At 42.9% G+C, this 15,524-nt stretch overlaps 1 protein-coding gene across 1 annotated transcript in view; it reads left to right on the top strand.

Moving 5' to 3' along the window:
• The window catches only part of RASGEF1C (RasGEF domain family member 1C), a 65,435-nt gene extending 50,220 nt beyond the window's left edge, over positions 1–15,215 (top strand). The window contains exons 6-14 of the mRNA XM_084215829.1: positions 1,142–1,216; positions 4,605–4,700; positions 5,781–5,883; positions 5,984–6,063; positions 6,708–6,803; positions 11,401–11,496; positions 11,646–11,769; positions 13,778–13,850; positions 14,245–15,215. Coding sequence (XP_084071955.1) covers positions 1,142–1,216; positions 4,605–4,700; positions 5,781–5,883; positions 5,984–6,063; positions 6,708–6,803; positions 11,401–11,496; positions 11,646–11,769; positions 13,778–13,850; positions 14,245–14,269 — 768 coding nt within the window. The 3' untranslated portion in view covers positions 14,270–15,215. The remainder of the gene's footprint in view (positions 1–1,141; positions 1,217–4,604; positions 4,701–5,780; positions 5,884–5,983; positions 6,064–6,707; positions 6,804–11,400; positions 11,497–11,645; positions 11,770–13,777; positions 13,851–14,244) is intronic.
• The last annotated feature ends 309 nt before the right edge of the window (positions 15,216–15,524 follow it).

Below are 15,524 nucleotides of genomic sequence, written 5' to 3'. Positions count from 1 at the left end.
TGATACTTATTTAAAACAGTTATTGATTAGTAAGAGCCCTATACAGTTATCAGTGTTTGGGTGAGAGGCCCAGAGAAAGAGCATAGGACTAGACATAAAATTCTCCCTTGGCCAAAATTATATTTTATTGTTGCTTGAGTATTCTAAGTTTGGACTGTAGGAATTCCTAAATACCTCTTCTGAAATGCCTTTGAGACCTACAGCCTACTGAAAATATTTATTTTTTCTAATAACACATTTAAGGAGGGTGAAAAGCCTAGCAGGAAGGTCAGTGTGTTGTTGGAGCTGCCACATTTTTTTCAGGAGTTGCTGGAGGTGGCCTCTCTTTTGCTAAGAGAGATTTGGATACTTTATTTATTCTTGTTTTGCTTAGTGCCTGGGACACTCTCCAGTGTAAGCAAAGCCTTTAATGTGTGACATGCATCCTCAGTGCCTTCCTTCCCCAGTGACCCAGAGCCATCACCCCAGGGCAGCACCTGAGGGTCATTGGGCAGGAGCCAGGGCAGAGCCCTGGGAGGGCTCTGAGCAGTGGGATGCTGTGGGATGGACTGGGATGCTGTGGGGTGCTGTGGGATGCTGTGGGATGGACTGGGATGCTGTGGGATGGACTGGGATGCTGTGGGATGCTGTGGGGTGCTGTGGGATGGACTGGGATGCTGTGGGATGCTGTGGGGTGCTGTGGGATGGACTGGGATGCTGTGGGATGCTGTGGGATGGACTGGGATGCTGTGGGATGCTGTGGGATGGACTGGGATGCTGTGGACTCCAGATAACAGCATTACTGCCATTGTAACAGCTGGGAAACCATTTGGCTTTTGAGTGCTGCTGGACCACAGCAGGTCTGGGGAGGGAGCACCAAACAGAACTGATGTCTGCTGGCTCCCTGGGCATCCAGCACAGTGGAGAGGACTCTTACTGTGGCTTGTCAGCAATGAGACTTATTTATTCTAATTTTCATATTTCTGCCAACATAGTTCTAATTGTTGTTATGAATTTTAATGTCCAGTTCGTTGGCTGTGTACCAGCTCAGTGACACCACTCAGAGCTGACAGAAAATGATGCTGTTTTATCAAGAGAAACAGATATTCCGGGGTGCTTTCTTATTTTTCCCTCTCTCTTCCCACTCCCCTACTCTCAACAGGAAAGACTAAGTCACATTGGACCTGAGGAGTTTGTGCAGGCATTTGTACATAAGGACCCTCTGGATGGCACCAAGGTATGGTTTCTCCATGTATAAAGTGTCTCCTGTGACCACAGTTTGTGCAGTTCTGACAAGGTCCCCAAGAGCAGGACCTGAGCCACAAGCTGACATGGGCCAGGCCAGCTGGTGGCCTGTGCTGTCATGGCAAGGATGGGAACCTGCTGGCAGAGCTCACACTGGCAGGTCACTGCCATTCCTCCCTGCTGGCAAACTGGCCACCACCCTGGTGTGCTTTCAGGCTCGTTCCTCCCAGGCTGCTTTGGCTGGGACAGATGCTTGTGGCTGTACCCAGCCAGGGAATGTCTGCTGCTCTGGTGAGGGACTGAAGGCTCTGGGTGTGATGTAATGGCCTCAGTGTGTGCCCAGACACCACAGCCATGAGTCAGTGAGTCATGAATCAACTCTTCTCTCTCTACACAATAACCCAAAGCACCACAGGGAACAGAGGGCCTGATCAGGGCTTCATCCAAAGGCTGTGAAAGCCACTTGGAGTCTTTCCACTGATTCCACTGAGGTTTGAAGTAACATTTCAGTGAGTGCCTCAATAAAGAAGGAGATTTCCTAGCTGGAGAGGGAGAGTCAGAGATTTCATATGCTGTCTGAAAAGAAAGGATGGAAAATTCTTGCCCTGAACTGTGTATACATTCCCACTGAGATCATACATCAATGGCTGAATTTCCTCATTGGATCCTCAAAGGTACCAGGAAGACCTGTGTCTGTAGTGCTGCACAAAGAGCACCAAAATAGCTTGTAATGGTAAAAAGATGGATGGATGGATGGATGGATGGATGGATGGATGGATGGATGGATGGATGGATGGATGGATGGATGGATGGATGGATGGATGGATGGATGAAAGGAATGTGCAACATTGGCCCTTTCCTTCTCTCCTTGGACTTGTGGAGATTCTGCAGTTTGTTTCAGCATGAGGGAAATAGGCAGAGATGGAGTTCCAGGTATTCTAGGCATTGATCACATTCCTTAGTAAGGAACTCAAAGGCAGCAAATGTGTGTCAGAAACACAAGACACCAAACCACCCACAGTGAGATTGCAGCCACCTGGGCTTCAAGGCAGCAAGGCTGATCACAGTGGGGGTAGTCTGGAGCTTTTCTTCAGGCTCTCTGTGGCTGATTTGGAAAAGCTTCTGTGCCAAGGTATAGCCCAGGGGGAGAGCATTGCATGCACAATCAGAAAATAGTTTAGGCTGGAAAAGACCTCCAAGATCATTGACTCCAACTCTTAACCCAGCACTGCCAAGGCCACTACCATACCATGTCCCCAGGTGCCACATCCATACATTTTTTGAACACCTCTGGGGATGGTGATTCCACCACTTTCCTGGGCAGCCTGTTCCAATGCCCAACTACCCTTTCAGTGAAGAAATTTCTCCTAATATCTAATCTAAACCTCTTCTGGCACAACTTGAGGGCATTTCCTTTTGTCCTGATGCTTGTTACTTGGGAGAAGAGACCAACTCCCCCCTGCCCTACAACCTCCTTCCATGGAGAGCAAGAAGGTTCCCCCTCTTTGTCTCCAAGCTGAGCTCCCTCAGCTGCTGCTCCTCAGATTGGTGCCCCATATCCTTCCCCAGCTCCTTGGCCCTTCTCTGACACATCTTTGGACAAAGTAGCACAAACCTTATGTGGAGTCATGTTCCCTGACCCATGAAGAGCATCCCTGTCAGACACAGGGAGCTGGCTCGGGTCTGAATTCCCTCCAGCTGGAGATCATATTAAACATCTTTCTTGCGTGAGGGCTTCAAAAGGCTTCACTTATGAATGTTTGTCAAGCATTCTGAGCTGCAGATGGAAGATGCTTGGGAGGTGCTAAATATTGCTGCCATTTATAAAGCTTAACCTTTAAAAAGCAGTCTGTCTCCACTTTACTGTTGCACATTTTTCACAAGTTTTGCGTTATTAGCTGTGGCTCTTACGCCCTGGCACGGGACAGCAGCTCTGAGATGGAAAGACTGTTTTCAGAACAAAACCTGGGTTTTGTGTACTTTTTGCTGTAATAGGAAACAAGAAACAGGGCATGTGAAAAGCAGCTGCTATGGTTAGACTGGGGCTGATTTGGGTTTCCTTTGGGTTTTTGATATTTACGTGCTGCTTGCTAACATTTACTATTGAGATTCTTTAAAAATGCCCTTATATTGTGTTTGTAGTCTATTCATAAAGTGGCTCAGAATTTCAGTCCTGTTAGGCTTTGCTCCTCCATAGCATGGCACTGTGATTTCTGTTCCTAAACACATCTCTTTAGGAATCACAGGTGAATATTTTCTTACTTTTCTTGCCTTGGGAATCACATTAAGCCACATTTCCAAAGGGGTTCTCAGTCACCGGTTTCCTTTACACAATATGGGTGATCCCATTGACATTAATGGATCTTTGCTTATGCATTATGATTTTCCTCTTAGTAGCATGTGTTTATGGTACCTCTGGGAAATGATTGTCCTAATAAAACAAAAATCAGTATTCTCTGGTACCCTCTAGTGGATGCTCCTGAATGTTCAGACAAATCTCTTGAACTTTAGAGAGCTGAGTGTCCTACATGGATTGTCTAAGAGTTTAAAACTGGGCAAAGCAGTTGAATTCTTACAATCCCAAGCAACATATTCAGGCTGTGTGAACTGCCCGATCACTTCTCTGAAGTCAAATCTTCTGTGGATGACAAAGGAACTGGAAAAATACAGCCAAGTATCTGCTCACATAGCCTGTATCAGTTATGGGAATTTATGTTAAGTTTTATACAAATAAGTGAAAAATATGCTTCTTGTAATGGCTCTTATCAGTGAAGTGCCTCTGGCATGTGAGTGACCTGTTCAAACACAGCCATCCAGGCAGAGCTGATTGCTAAGAACCTGTTTTTCTGAAAACTCACTGAGGAAAATAGTGGGGTTTTTTCCACAAAAAAAAATCAACCAGAACTGTGTTTTCTCTTGTTTATCTCCTGTACACTTTACTAAATTCTGGTCCCTACCCTGCAGAGAAGGGCTGTGGGTGATTTTATTTACTGAGGTGGAGGAAATCCTGGAATCAAAGTCACAAACTCAGCCTGCTGTGGAAGACTGTGCCTGTCTTATTTTGTCTGCATGTCCTTGTTGATGTCAGAATCCTGCAATGCCTCAGCTGTTTCTATCCCAGTGAAGAAGGGTCAGTGCAGACTCTCAGTGAGCACTTGCTGCTGGCAAAATGGGGCTGTTTTCTGGACACCAGTGTGAGTTGTGCAGTGTGACACACCCAGGTATCCCCAGGATTTTTAAAAGGGGCCCTTAAATGCACAGTCTTCCATGAGCAAGAGAGAGATGTGGCCAGTAATTATTACCTTTGTGCAGTATTTATCTTAGTGATCAGGTCACTGACTGGAGCACAGTTATATCTTTCTGTGCTTTTTTCCCCCCAGACTTGTTTCAGTGAGCAGAAGAAGACAAGTAACCTTGAGGCCTATGTGAAATGGTTCAATAGACTCTGCTATCTTGTAGCAACAGAAATTTGCATGGTAAGTTACAAGTATGTGCCACGTTTTACCACGTACCTGAAGTACCACTCTGAGATTTTATATTAATAAGCAATCCTGGGGATTTATTTCTTATGACCCAGCTAAGCATCTGATGGTAAGTTTTAGTAGTGTTGCACTTGCAGAAGAGACCTGATAAATGACAAACATATTGCAAAACAGAGGTGGTGGCTCACAGGGGAATGCACTGTTCTCTTGATGTAGTAGAAGCACAGTGTGGAATAATGAACCCTGCAGGGAAAAAGAGAGGAAAAAAAATGCCTCGAGTTATCCTGTGAGATTTCTGCCAGCAAAGATTCTAGCAGAGCCATATTTGTTATCTGTCATCCTAAAGATCTGCTGTGTGTGTGAATTCCCACTGCATGGCTGTCTGTCCTGCTGCCCATTATGGTGGCTGTGGCTGTTGTTTCTTAACTTGTAGTGGTTTTAGTTTGTTTAACTTGGTCCCATCAAAATGAAATTCAAATTTGCCTCTTTGGAAAGGGTATGGAAGGGATGAATACTAATAGTTTAAAGAGCCTAGATAGCCTGTGACACATAAGAAATAGCATTTGAAGATCATCTTTGGAAAAGTCAGGGTGATTCCAGTCCAATTAAAATGTGTATTTAAAGTGCTATAATTTGGTCTGTCTGTATTGCTAAAGGGACAGAAGAGTGGAAAGTGATTAATGCAGTGAAGCTTTTTCTGAGACAAAGATGCTGCTGTTACAGGGGTGTGAAATCCTGCCCTTGGGGAACTCTGTGCTGATGAGCCCATGGACTGACTCGGGGAGGCCAGCAGGGAGCTGAGGCTGTGCTTGGGCTGCCTGTTCCAGCACTGAGACAGTCACTGGGGCTGGGAATTGCCATGAATTTCTTCTGTGTCACTGCAGTGAAAGCTTTGATTTCAGAGGCTGCCAGTCACCAGCATCCACTGGATTGCTGGAACAGAATTAGGGCCAGTGACTGAAAGCAGATGGCCCAAGCTGTGCATGAAGCCACACTATGCATGGAACAAATGCTTAGGATGACCTCCAATTCTGCATATGCTCATTACAGATACTCATTTATTTTAATTTACAGCCTGCAAAAAAGAAACAGCGAGCGCAAGTCATCGAATTCTTCATTGACGTTGCCCGAGAGTGCTTTAACATAGGGAATTTTAATTCACTGATGGCAATCATTTGTAAGTACAGCTTCTAACCAGGTCTTCCATCAGCTGTCACAGCTGAAAAAGCAAACCCAGATTTCATCAATGGCTCTGTTTTCTTCTCTCTCATTCATAGCTGGAATGAATATGAGCCCCGTTTCCAGGCTAAAGAAGACTTGGTCAAAAGTGAAAACAGCCAAATTTTTCATTCTGGAGGTAAAAAAAAATTAAATTCCTGATGCACTGCTTTAATTATATTCAGGATATTTTTGTTTAGGAATTTTACATTGTTATCCAGGTGTGAGATATCTGGAGACACATTTCACGGGCAGAGAGCCTCATTCTAAGCTGAAATGCCCCAGGTGTAGTGAGGAGGGTGTAAAGCTGATGATATACAGAGCAAATTCAGAGTACTCAAATAAATAAGAGGAATTAAAAAAAACCCAGAGTATGAACCTATATGCACACCACAGTGCTTCTACTGATGCATGTTTTGTTTGGCCATGGGCACAATGCTGAGTGTAAAGCTCCCAATCTATACCTTGGAGGTCGAGTGAAGACCCCACAACATTTTGTATTGAGAATTCCAGGATTTGGTGCACAGAATGTGCAGTTGTTATTCTTCACATAAAAGCTCAGTAAGCTGTCAGTAGAAATATCAAAGGTACAAACATCCATGGGCTGTAGACCTCTCACTGCATCCTTGGTGCATGGGGCTCTGCAGGCATGTGGATTTTGAAGATGTACATTTTGAAGATGGAGGCTCTGCTCTGCTCATGGCTTGCTACAACTGAGTTTAAAATTGTCTTTAGAGGGCCCAGGCTGCTTTCTAACCAGTGTGTGTTGTTTTGTGCATGTAGCACCAGATGGACCCCACGGGCAACTTCTACAACTACCGGACAGCGCTGCGGGGGGCTGCCCACAGGTCCCTCACTGCTCACAGCAACAGGGAGAAGGTGCGTGTGACCACAGCCCGTCCATCCCCACAGGGGGGGGTGTAGGATCTGCAGGGAAACCCTGATGAAGAGGACTCCATCTTATCAGAAGTCTATTTAATTACTTTATTATACTATATTATTCTATACTATATTACATTGCATCTAAACTGAATCTGCCAAGCACTCCACTGCACAATATCTCGTGACTGTCAGCCAACAGTCCCAACACACACACACACACACACACACCTGGATTCAAGTGATCAGTGAATCAAAACACTCACACCAGAATCCAATCCCCAATTCCCTTCAGGTGAACAATCTTCCACAAGGCATTCCACTTGTGAGCAAACACAGGCCCCGTAAATGAGACAAGAATTGTTTTTTCTTTCTCTGAGGTTCAGAGTGTGAAACCCAGAAATATTCTTGGGAAGAATTGTGCCTTGCTTTTCTCTGTGAAAAGAAATGTGGTGACAGTGGGGTGCATTTCTGCTGGGAGTCAGTGGCTCCAACACTTGATGCAGATGCTCTCCTCCCTTCCATGGGTCACCAATGCAAGGCCTGTGTGCTTCAAGATGCAACCAGAAATGTAAAATGTGGGGGGGGAAAAAAGTTATTGGAAGAGTCTGGATGGGATCAAAGCAAATCTTTGTGGACTTGCTGTCGGACATTGGGAGGGTTAGAGAGGGCAGGACACACAGCATGGAGAACTTTGTTGCGAGTGTCTCTACATCCCTGGCAAATTCACACTGTTTAGACTGATGAACCTGATGGAACAAGTATTCCAGACTGAAAAGACTTTTATTTTGGTGATGGAGCATGAGCCTGGCAGAGGCAGGTGGAGCTGTGCTTTGTTACAGCTGTGCCCCAGGCTCTGGCACAGAAGCCCCTATTGTGTGATGTGTGAGGTGAGATGGAGAGCAAAGGGCACAGCAGTAGAGGCCAGGTGGATCTCCATTTACATTAGGGAAAGGTGATTTACCACAAGTCCTGCAAGGGAGTCTAATCTAAATCCATTGCAGCAAATTTGGGGTGATATTCTGTCCTTGTGAATTTTCATTTCATTTGGTTGCTGCTGCCATCTCAGTGAGCAAGAACTGAAGTGTTTTATCAGTGCTCATGGCAGATGTGGAGCTTTCTGACATGTCAGTGATGCAGCAAAAATCAGATTGACAAGATGTTAGAGTGCAGGATCCTCCTGGTTTGTGCCCCAATGTATTTCTTGTTAATTTTCTTATTCCTCCATTCAATTCTTTATTTTTTGGTATGTGAAAAAAGGTTTGTGTTTTACACTGCAATTGCCCATAGTCATAAATGGGTAATCTCTGCACTAAGCATGGCAGAGCTAAAGTAGATGCTGCATGAACAAGCACAATATGGAATTTAGTATTCATTCACTAGAGGAGCCAGGCCAGATGCTAATCTCACACCCCTGTAAATTTGATGTAAATCTGCTGAAGCTAATGGAATCTCACAGCATTTACAGTGAAATGAGATCAGCATCTGGTGGCAGGCTGACTCAGCTGCAATGGGAGTGCACTGGGTTGTTCTGAAAAGCAGTTCTCTATGCAAAGGAGAGATCATTTAGATGTGTGTGCTTGGAAAAGCAATTCTTTCAACTCTCACACACTGCAGTAAGGACTGTCAGTCTGAGATGCTTTTGCAGTTTAGCTCTTCTGTAACCATCATAGATATTCAAACCAGTTGTTTAATTGTTTGACTTAATTTCCTGTGAAGTTAGCAATCTCTGTCATATTTCTACCCCCAGCTGGTTAATACTGATGGCAGAGAGGTTATTAGACTGAAAGGAATCTATTTTACATCAGAAAAAGCCCATATTCTGTTTTCCTTGTGTAGACAACATTAGTTCAGGAAAATGCTCCAGGATATGATTTGGTAGCTGCTCATACTGAGTGTTTTACAGTGTCAGATACAGCAGATCATGTAATGCTTTCTGTAGGATGAGGGAATTTTGTTTCTTTTTCTAAGCAAGATAATAATTTATTTGTTTTAATGAACTTAAACACATCCAAAAGAACATGATGACTTCTTTTTGATACATTGTTTTTACATTGTTTCTTGGCAAACTCATAGCGAAGCTCACTCCAAAGAAAATTTTTATCTTCAAAGTGAATTGTGCTTGCAGAGGGGTGTACTGGTTAGTAAGCAAGTCTGGTTTTGTCTGTGCAGTCAAATGACCTGTGTCAGCTCCAAAATGAAGTCATTCCACTGGGAAACTCTGCATTGTACTTATGGCATAGCTCTGGCTTTGAAATGTTGGGAGTGTGTAGAGCACAGCACTGTGTGTTGTTGCTGTCTGATACTGTGGAGCAAGAACGAGTCAGATCTCATTAACTGTCTTCTTTCTGCAGGAGGCAATTGTCCTTCAGCATGTGGGTGGGTTGGATGGCGTGGAAGGGGGATAAAAATGGAGAGAAATATGAGTTTCTGGCACTAACCCAGGTTTTATGCTAGCAAAGTGCCTGGAGTGAAGCCAGTATTAGAGTATAATTGCAACCACTTTTGTTGTCTTTCCTACAGAAATTTGGAAAGCAAAACATACAGGGTAGTATATTTTTATTGGGAAAATAAATGGGGACCAAAATACAGCAATTCCATGGAAATGTGTAGAGAATTGGTATCCTTGGGTATGTCTTTTTAGCTCCTTTTGGATGAGATGAGAATGAGCTCTGCCATGTTCTGAGCTGACTGGGGGCTCTGTAGCTGTATTACCCTGGCATTCAGCCCACATTTGTGTACCTTTCCTCTCAGCAAGGCTTTTCCTTCATGTTTAGTATCACTAATGGTGCTGACCTTTCTCCCAGGCAGTGGAGCAGGACAGAACAAGCTCACATCTGCCTGCAAAAAAAAAATATGTAGACACAACCTGGCAGTGAGTTCTAGCTGGGGATCAGTGTCTGGCTCCAGCTCTCTGTATATTTCCACCTTTTATGATCGCATTGGTTACAGAGTCATCATCATTTTTGGTAGAAAACAAACCACATACAGTGAGTTGTATTCTTTACTGCAGGTTGATGATCTAGTTTGGGTAATATGAAAATAAATCCTGAAACACACTTAGCTCAGTTTGACTAGAAATTGTTCCACCTGATCCTAATAGGAGGGCTTTCACTTCTATGCCTTGTTCTCTCCCATTGGAGCATCACAGCATTGTAGCATCCATGTAAACTGGAAAATAACAGCTGCCAATCCTGTTCTGGATCTGTTTCATATCCTGTTACAGCTGATGTACAGCAGGAGGTGGAATAACATTAATGAGATGGAATAACATTAAATACTTAACTAAAGGATTGCTCTCTTGGCTGTTCTTGCTTGCCATGAGGGCTCTTTAGCTTTGGTGCTGCTTAATAATCTCCAGCTCAGTTAATATACAAACAGACCAGTGGAAACATTTGGACACTGCCATGCAGTGTGTTTTCATTTGTGTTCATGGTGGTTAAGTTTGTACTTGGTGGTTTAAAAGACAGACGTTGCTGCCACAGGAAAATTCTCACAGGGGCAGCTGCTGACCTTCAGCTCAAACCCCCCAAGCAGCCTTTTGCTGTCCCAATGTCACTGCTGGAGAGGTGGGGCAGACTGAGGTTTGATTGTCAGCTTTCAAGGACTGCTCCTTTGTGTTATCTTTCTTTTCCCTTTGAGCTGTGAGACAAAGGACCCTGAGAGAATCTGCTTCACTCTGGATCTCTGCTGAGGTTGAGGATGCATTTCAGGAGCACTGTTACTGCTTTCTGCTGTAGAACATCTGGCATAAAATTTATTTATCCCTGCTTGTAATTCCATCAATTTCAAGAGTCCTACCCAGACTTCTTTTACAGCAAATTATGCCCCAGCTCTGATGGGTTAGGGGGAAGGCTCAGGTCACTGCTATGCCACTCTGCCCTGGATGATGGCCAGGGCTAGTTTTGAGAACTATAGTGGTCTCTCTGGCTACTGTTAGCAGTTTCCTGTCAATCAGCAATCCTGTTGTCTGCAAGTTAATTTGGAGAAGCAGGTTGTACTAATCAGGCACCAGGGAGGAAATTACATGCCTCAAGAGGTAGCCGTGCATGGAGCCATTGAAAATGAAACAGCTCCTGATGAACTGTTTGTAGACAAGTCCTTGATCACCAAATTTGGTCACCAAATTTTATGCTGTCTTTCCTTGTCCAGGGATAATATTGGTTCTTTGGTTCCCACCTGTGTTTAAATTGCTCAATTTGTGTGTTCAACATCTCTATGTATTGTGTCTATAAGGACACAGTAGGAAAGGGAAAAGTTCTGCAGTGTTATTTTGCTCTTGGCTGTCTGATGTTGTCATCAGACAGTGATGTTGTTGATAATAAACTGGGCTTTTAGCACTTTCTTAGTCATCTTATTGTGCTCAGTGAACACTGTGTTCAGTTCACTTTCATCTCAGCATACATTCTCCTAGTGGCTGAAGGTCTCTCTAGACACTCCTGCCCTTTTGCTGGCCTGTAGCTGTACTGCTTTTCAAGTGCACAGCACACTGAAAAGTTAATACTTCTTTATTCTCACCTCTCCCAATTGAGTTGTTCTTTCATGCAGAGAAAATACTGAACTGAAAAGATAATGGTATTGTCATTTCTCTCCACAGATTGTGATCCCCTTCTTCAGCCTATTGATCAAAGACATTTATTTTTTGAATGAGGGATGTGCTAATCGCCTTCCAAATGGACACGTCAACTTTGAAGTAAGATCTGAAAAATGTTTTTACCTATCCCATTCTGATGGCTGAGGGACTATCTGAGACTATTAGCCTGCAATTTTGAGTTCAGGCCATCAAACACTGAATATGAGGTAATATTACTATATCTGAGTGGAATGATTTTATGTTTACAGAAATTCCTGGAACTGGCTAAGCAAGTAGGAGAATTTATAACATGGAAACAAGTGGAGTGTCCATTTGAGCAAGACCCTAACATCATCCACTACTTGCACACTGCTCCCATTTTTACTGAAGATGGTAAGACTCTGTACAATCACTCATCACTGAAAAGGTCTCTCTTCATCACTACTAATTAACACCCTGATCCATGCTTTGGTGATCTCTCTCACTGTCCCAGCTGTTTCCATGCTTTCCTGCCAAACAGCTTGTTTATGCTACACTCTGTTTTTGCAAATACAGCCTTCTAGCACATGAAGCTGCTGCCTGATGGCTTTTCTCTTGTCTGTAGCTTCTCTATAAGACACTGTCTAGGAAGCTGCCATTGTGGCCTTATTTTTTTAATCACAAATTGAGGCCACACAAGCCTGTCATGGGCTCCTGTGAATGTCACCTGTCCCTTAGCCACTCATTGTGTGATTGATGGAACCAGAGCTAATCTCTCTCACAAACCAACACTGTCATCTCTTCAGTAAACACAGCTCAGGGCGATGGAGCCCAGCTGACCTCCTCCTCTACAGCAAAGACATGTTATGTACAGAAAAGAATTTTTAAGAAAACCTTTTCTATTCATTTCAGCTGTAGCCATGAAAGCCCTGTTCTGAAATTATTTCTCTTGTCTTTTTATACTTTTCTGTCCTCATCAGTTTGGTATCCAGCATGTCAGTATGTGTCACTTCATACTGGTTTGTGTCAGCTGCCTCTCTGTACATTGTCACGCACAGAATTGTCTGTAGCAACCTTCCCTTAAGCTGTTGTGGTGGTGGGTTTATTTTTTCTTCATTCTGTAGGCAGTTTTCTGTACTAATCCAAGGTAATCAGACCAGACAGCTTTTATTTCATAGACTACTTCAGAAAGCAAAGTATTGCTTAAAATCCTGCCTAAATCTTAAGAATTGCTGCCAAAATAGAATAATTAATATGATTAAAGTAATATATATCAAAAAGAGATAGGATGAATACATTTCTTCTTGTTTTAGGCTCTAAAGGGGCAGAAAATGAAAGTCAGGGTAAAAGTATAGTTCTCAGACTACTGGACTAAAAAAGAATGACCTCAACCCACTAATTGTATGCAGATTTTCTCCCTCATGTCCTCCCCTATATTCATCCTGCTTTTGTGAAATGCCCTTTGCAGAAGCCACAGGAAACCTCCCCCATTACCCAGGGGCAGTGCAGAGTAGAAATATCTGCCCTGAATGAAAGGTGGGAAGATATCTGAGGGAGATTCAGCAGTGGCATGTGAAGTGCAGCTGTACTGTGCTGGTCACAATGTGGAGGAATGGTGGCCAACACTTGAATATTAAAAGACAATGCATTTGTAGCACAGACTTGAATGGTGAGATGGTTCCAGCAGTAAAGAAAAAAAGCATCATGAAACAGTCAAATGAGGAAATGTGTGTGAACGCAAATTCTAGCCTGTGGTTCTGTGAAGCCAGTGAGATATTATTGCAATGCCAGCTTTTGCAGAGGAGACTCTACAATCTAGACTCATTTTGGTGTCATAAAATACATCCTACAGTGTAAGGATTTGCAGGGGGAACAAAAGAACAGATTTATTTTCTTCTACTGCATTCCTTCTCTGGTTTCTAACTCACTCTTACCTACCTTGACAGTACTGTGCATGTATTTAAGATACCATGTTCCCATAAGCTTTAAAAAGATTGAGGAATGTGAAGTTGTGTTATGTGATGAGAATATCCTTAGTTTTTAAAAGCTTATGTGTTTAGGCATCAGCTCTCACTGTGTCTTTTTTAAAGTTCATTTAACTCTTGAGTAGCAGTGCTGTGATGGAGGAAATGGGCCCAGATCTCTGTATGCAAAACCAGAGACCATTCAGCTGCTTAATATTGTAATGAGAAGGTCATGCTAACATATTTTTACTCTGGGTTCCTTTTCTGTTCCATCAAAATTAACGTAACATCTTTCCAAGGTAGACATGTGAGCTGAACATCAGTGTCCCACTGATCACCAGCTACCTGAAGGGCCATGAAGTTTTACAATTTCTGTGTGGTACAAAAGGACGTACAAGAATGCAGAGGGATGGGGGTTAGTGGTGCTATTGGAAATAACACATATTTACTGTTTCCAGGTTTGTATCTGGCTTCCTATGAAAGTGAAAGTCCGGAGAACCAAACAGAAAAAGACAGGTGGAAATCCTTAAGGTAACCTCTCATTTTATCAGCTTATTTCTAAAGTACCTCCAAACAGCTGCTCTGATACCAAAGCTTGTGAAGTGCAGGTATTTAAGCTATAACCCCTGAGTGAGGTCTCTTCCATTTAAAACTAATTTGCAGAGCTAAGGCTGCAGTGATAAAAGCTCATTTTAATCTCAAATTATCCTCCCTGTAAAGAATACCCTCAGCTTGCTGTACCCATGCACAAGCCTGATGCAGATGAAGAATGCCTCAGGTCAACTGGATCTTCCAACAGTTTATAGCTCTTCTAAGAGATGTGAAATGGTTTGATATAATTGAGAATATGAAGAGAGTGATTAAAACAACCCAAACCTTTAAATTTGCTTTTTTAAAAAACTGTCCTTATGTTTTACTTTTACAGATCCACTATCTTAGGAAAGACTTGAAGACTGAGAGATTATTGCAGTAGGTCAAGGGAAAGAAATTCGCAAACATTTTGCACTACTGATTCCAAAGATGCCTGTTTGGGATTTAGACAATTTCTTTTGTTTGAGTTTTTTTGTTGGGTTTTTTTGACTGCCTAACATGATGGATGAACTGGATTCATCCACTGAAATCAACAGAACTGTGTGCACAATGATGCTTTTCTAACTATGAGACAGAGAGAGGAAGGACAAACAGACTATTTGTGGCTGTGCCCAAACTGCATCAGGATCACTGTAATTTTGCCTCTGAAGGAAAATGCAAGAAAACCAGGAGCAGGGAGAATCATGGTACTGCAACAGAGAATGGAAAAGTATAAAAAAGGAAAGCAAAAATACACAAGAGTATTTCAGAAGCAGGTGCTTCAGACAGCAGCTCTTTAAACCTTCGAGGATTGTAAAATTAAATCAAAGACAGACAACAGCAATCTGGTTAATTGCTGAGTGAAGAAAAAAGAACTTAACCTTGCATCAGCAGTCCCCAAGCCTTGTTGAACAAAGCACTGACTGCTGCAGGTTGGAGCTTGCAGGGATGAGGACTGACACTGCTCACACACACGTCTGTCACATATAGGCCACATAAGCATGGGAACATTGTCCTGACCCCATGGATTTTTACAGAACAGCCTGGAGTGTGACTCTTGCTTAGTTAAGCTTCCCACCACTGCTGTTGCTTTCCTTACTGTGAATCTCAGCCGGTCTAAGGAGGGCACAGAGGGTTGATGGTGCTGCTTGAAGACACCCCCACCACTTCTGAGGTTGAATGAAGAAGCAAATGACTCTGGACTCAACTTACCTCTATTTAATGTATGTAGTGTATTCCCTAAATTTATTGATGCTGAGTTGCATCTTTTAAGGGGTTTTATCACACTCAAAGAAAAAAGGTACTGCATTACCATTTCTATGGGGTTCCAATTTACACAGTACTGTTTATTTTGTAACATGATATTTAGGAGGATGGCGGTTAATTGCTCTGAACTTAAGAACTACACGTGTGCTTTAAGAAGACAAAGGGTTTCAGACTGGAATTAATGCACTAAAGAATTTGTCATTCACGAGCAGATAACCATTTTTGTCTTTTTTTACTTTTAGGATGTAAAGTTCACAGTTTCCTTACAGATAATATGAAATAGGGACAATGTCTTGTGTTTAAAGCTGTACAATAATCAAGGTGCTACTGTAACAGATACATTAAGTGATAATGAACTGTATTAGATTC

This window comes from Fringilla coelebs (genome assembly GCF_963513975.1).
Source record: "Fringilla coelebs genome assembly, chromosome: 15".
NCBI classification, from domain to species: domain Eukaryota; kingdom Metazoa; phylum Chordata; class Aves; order Passeriformes; family Fringillidae; genus Fringilla; species Fringilla coelebs.
The sequence above is the reverse complement of the archived record's forward strand: the minus strand, read 5'-3'. Positions and strand labels throughout refer to the sequence as shown.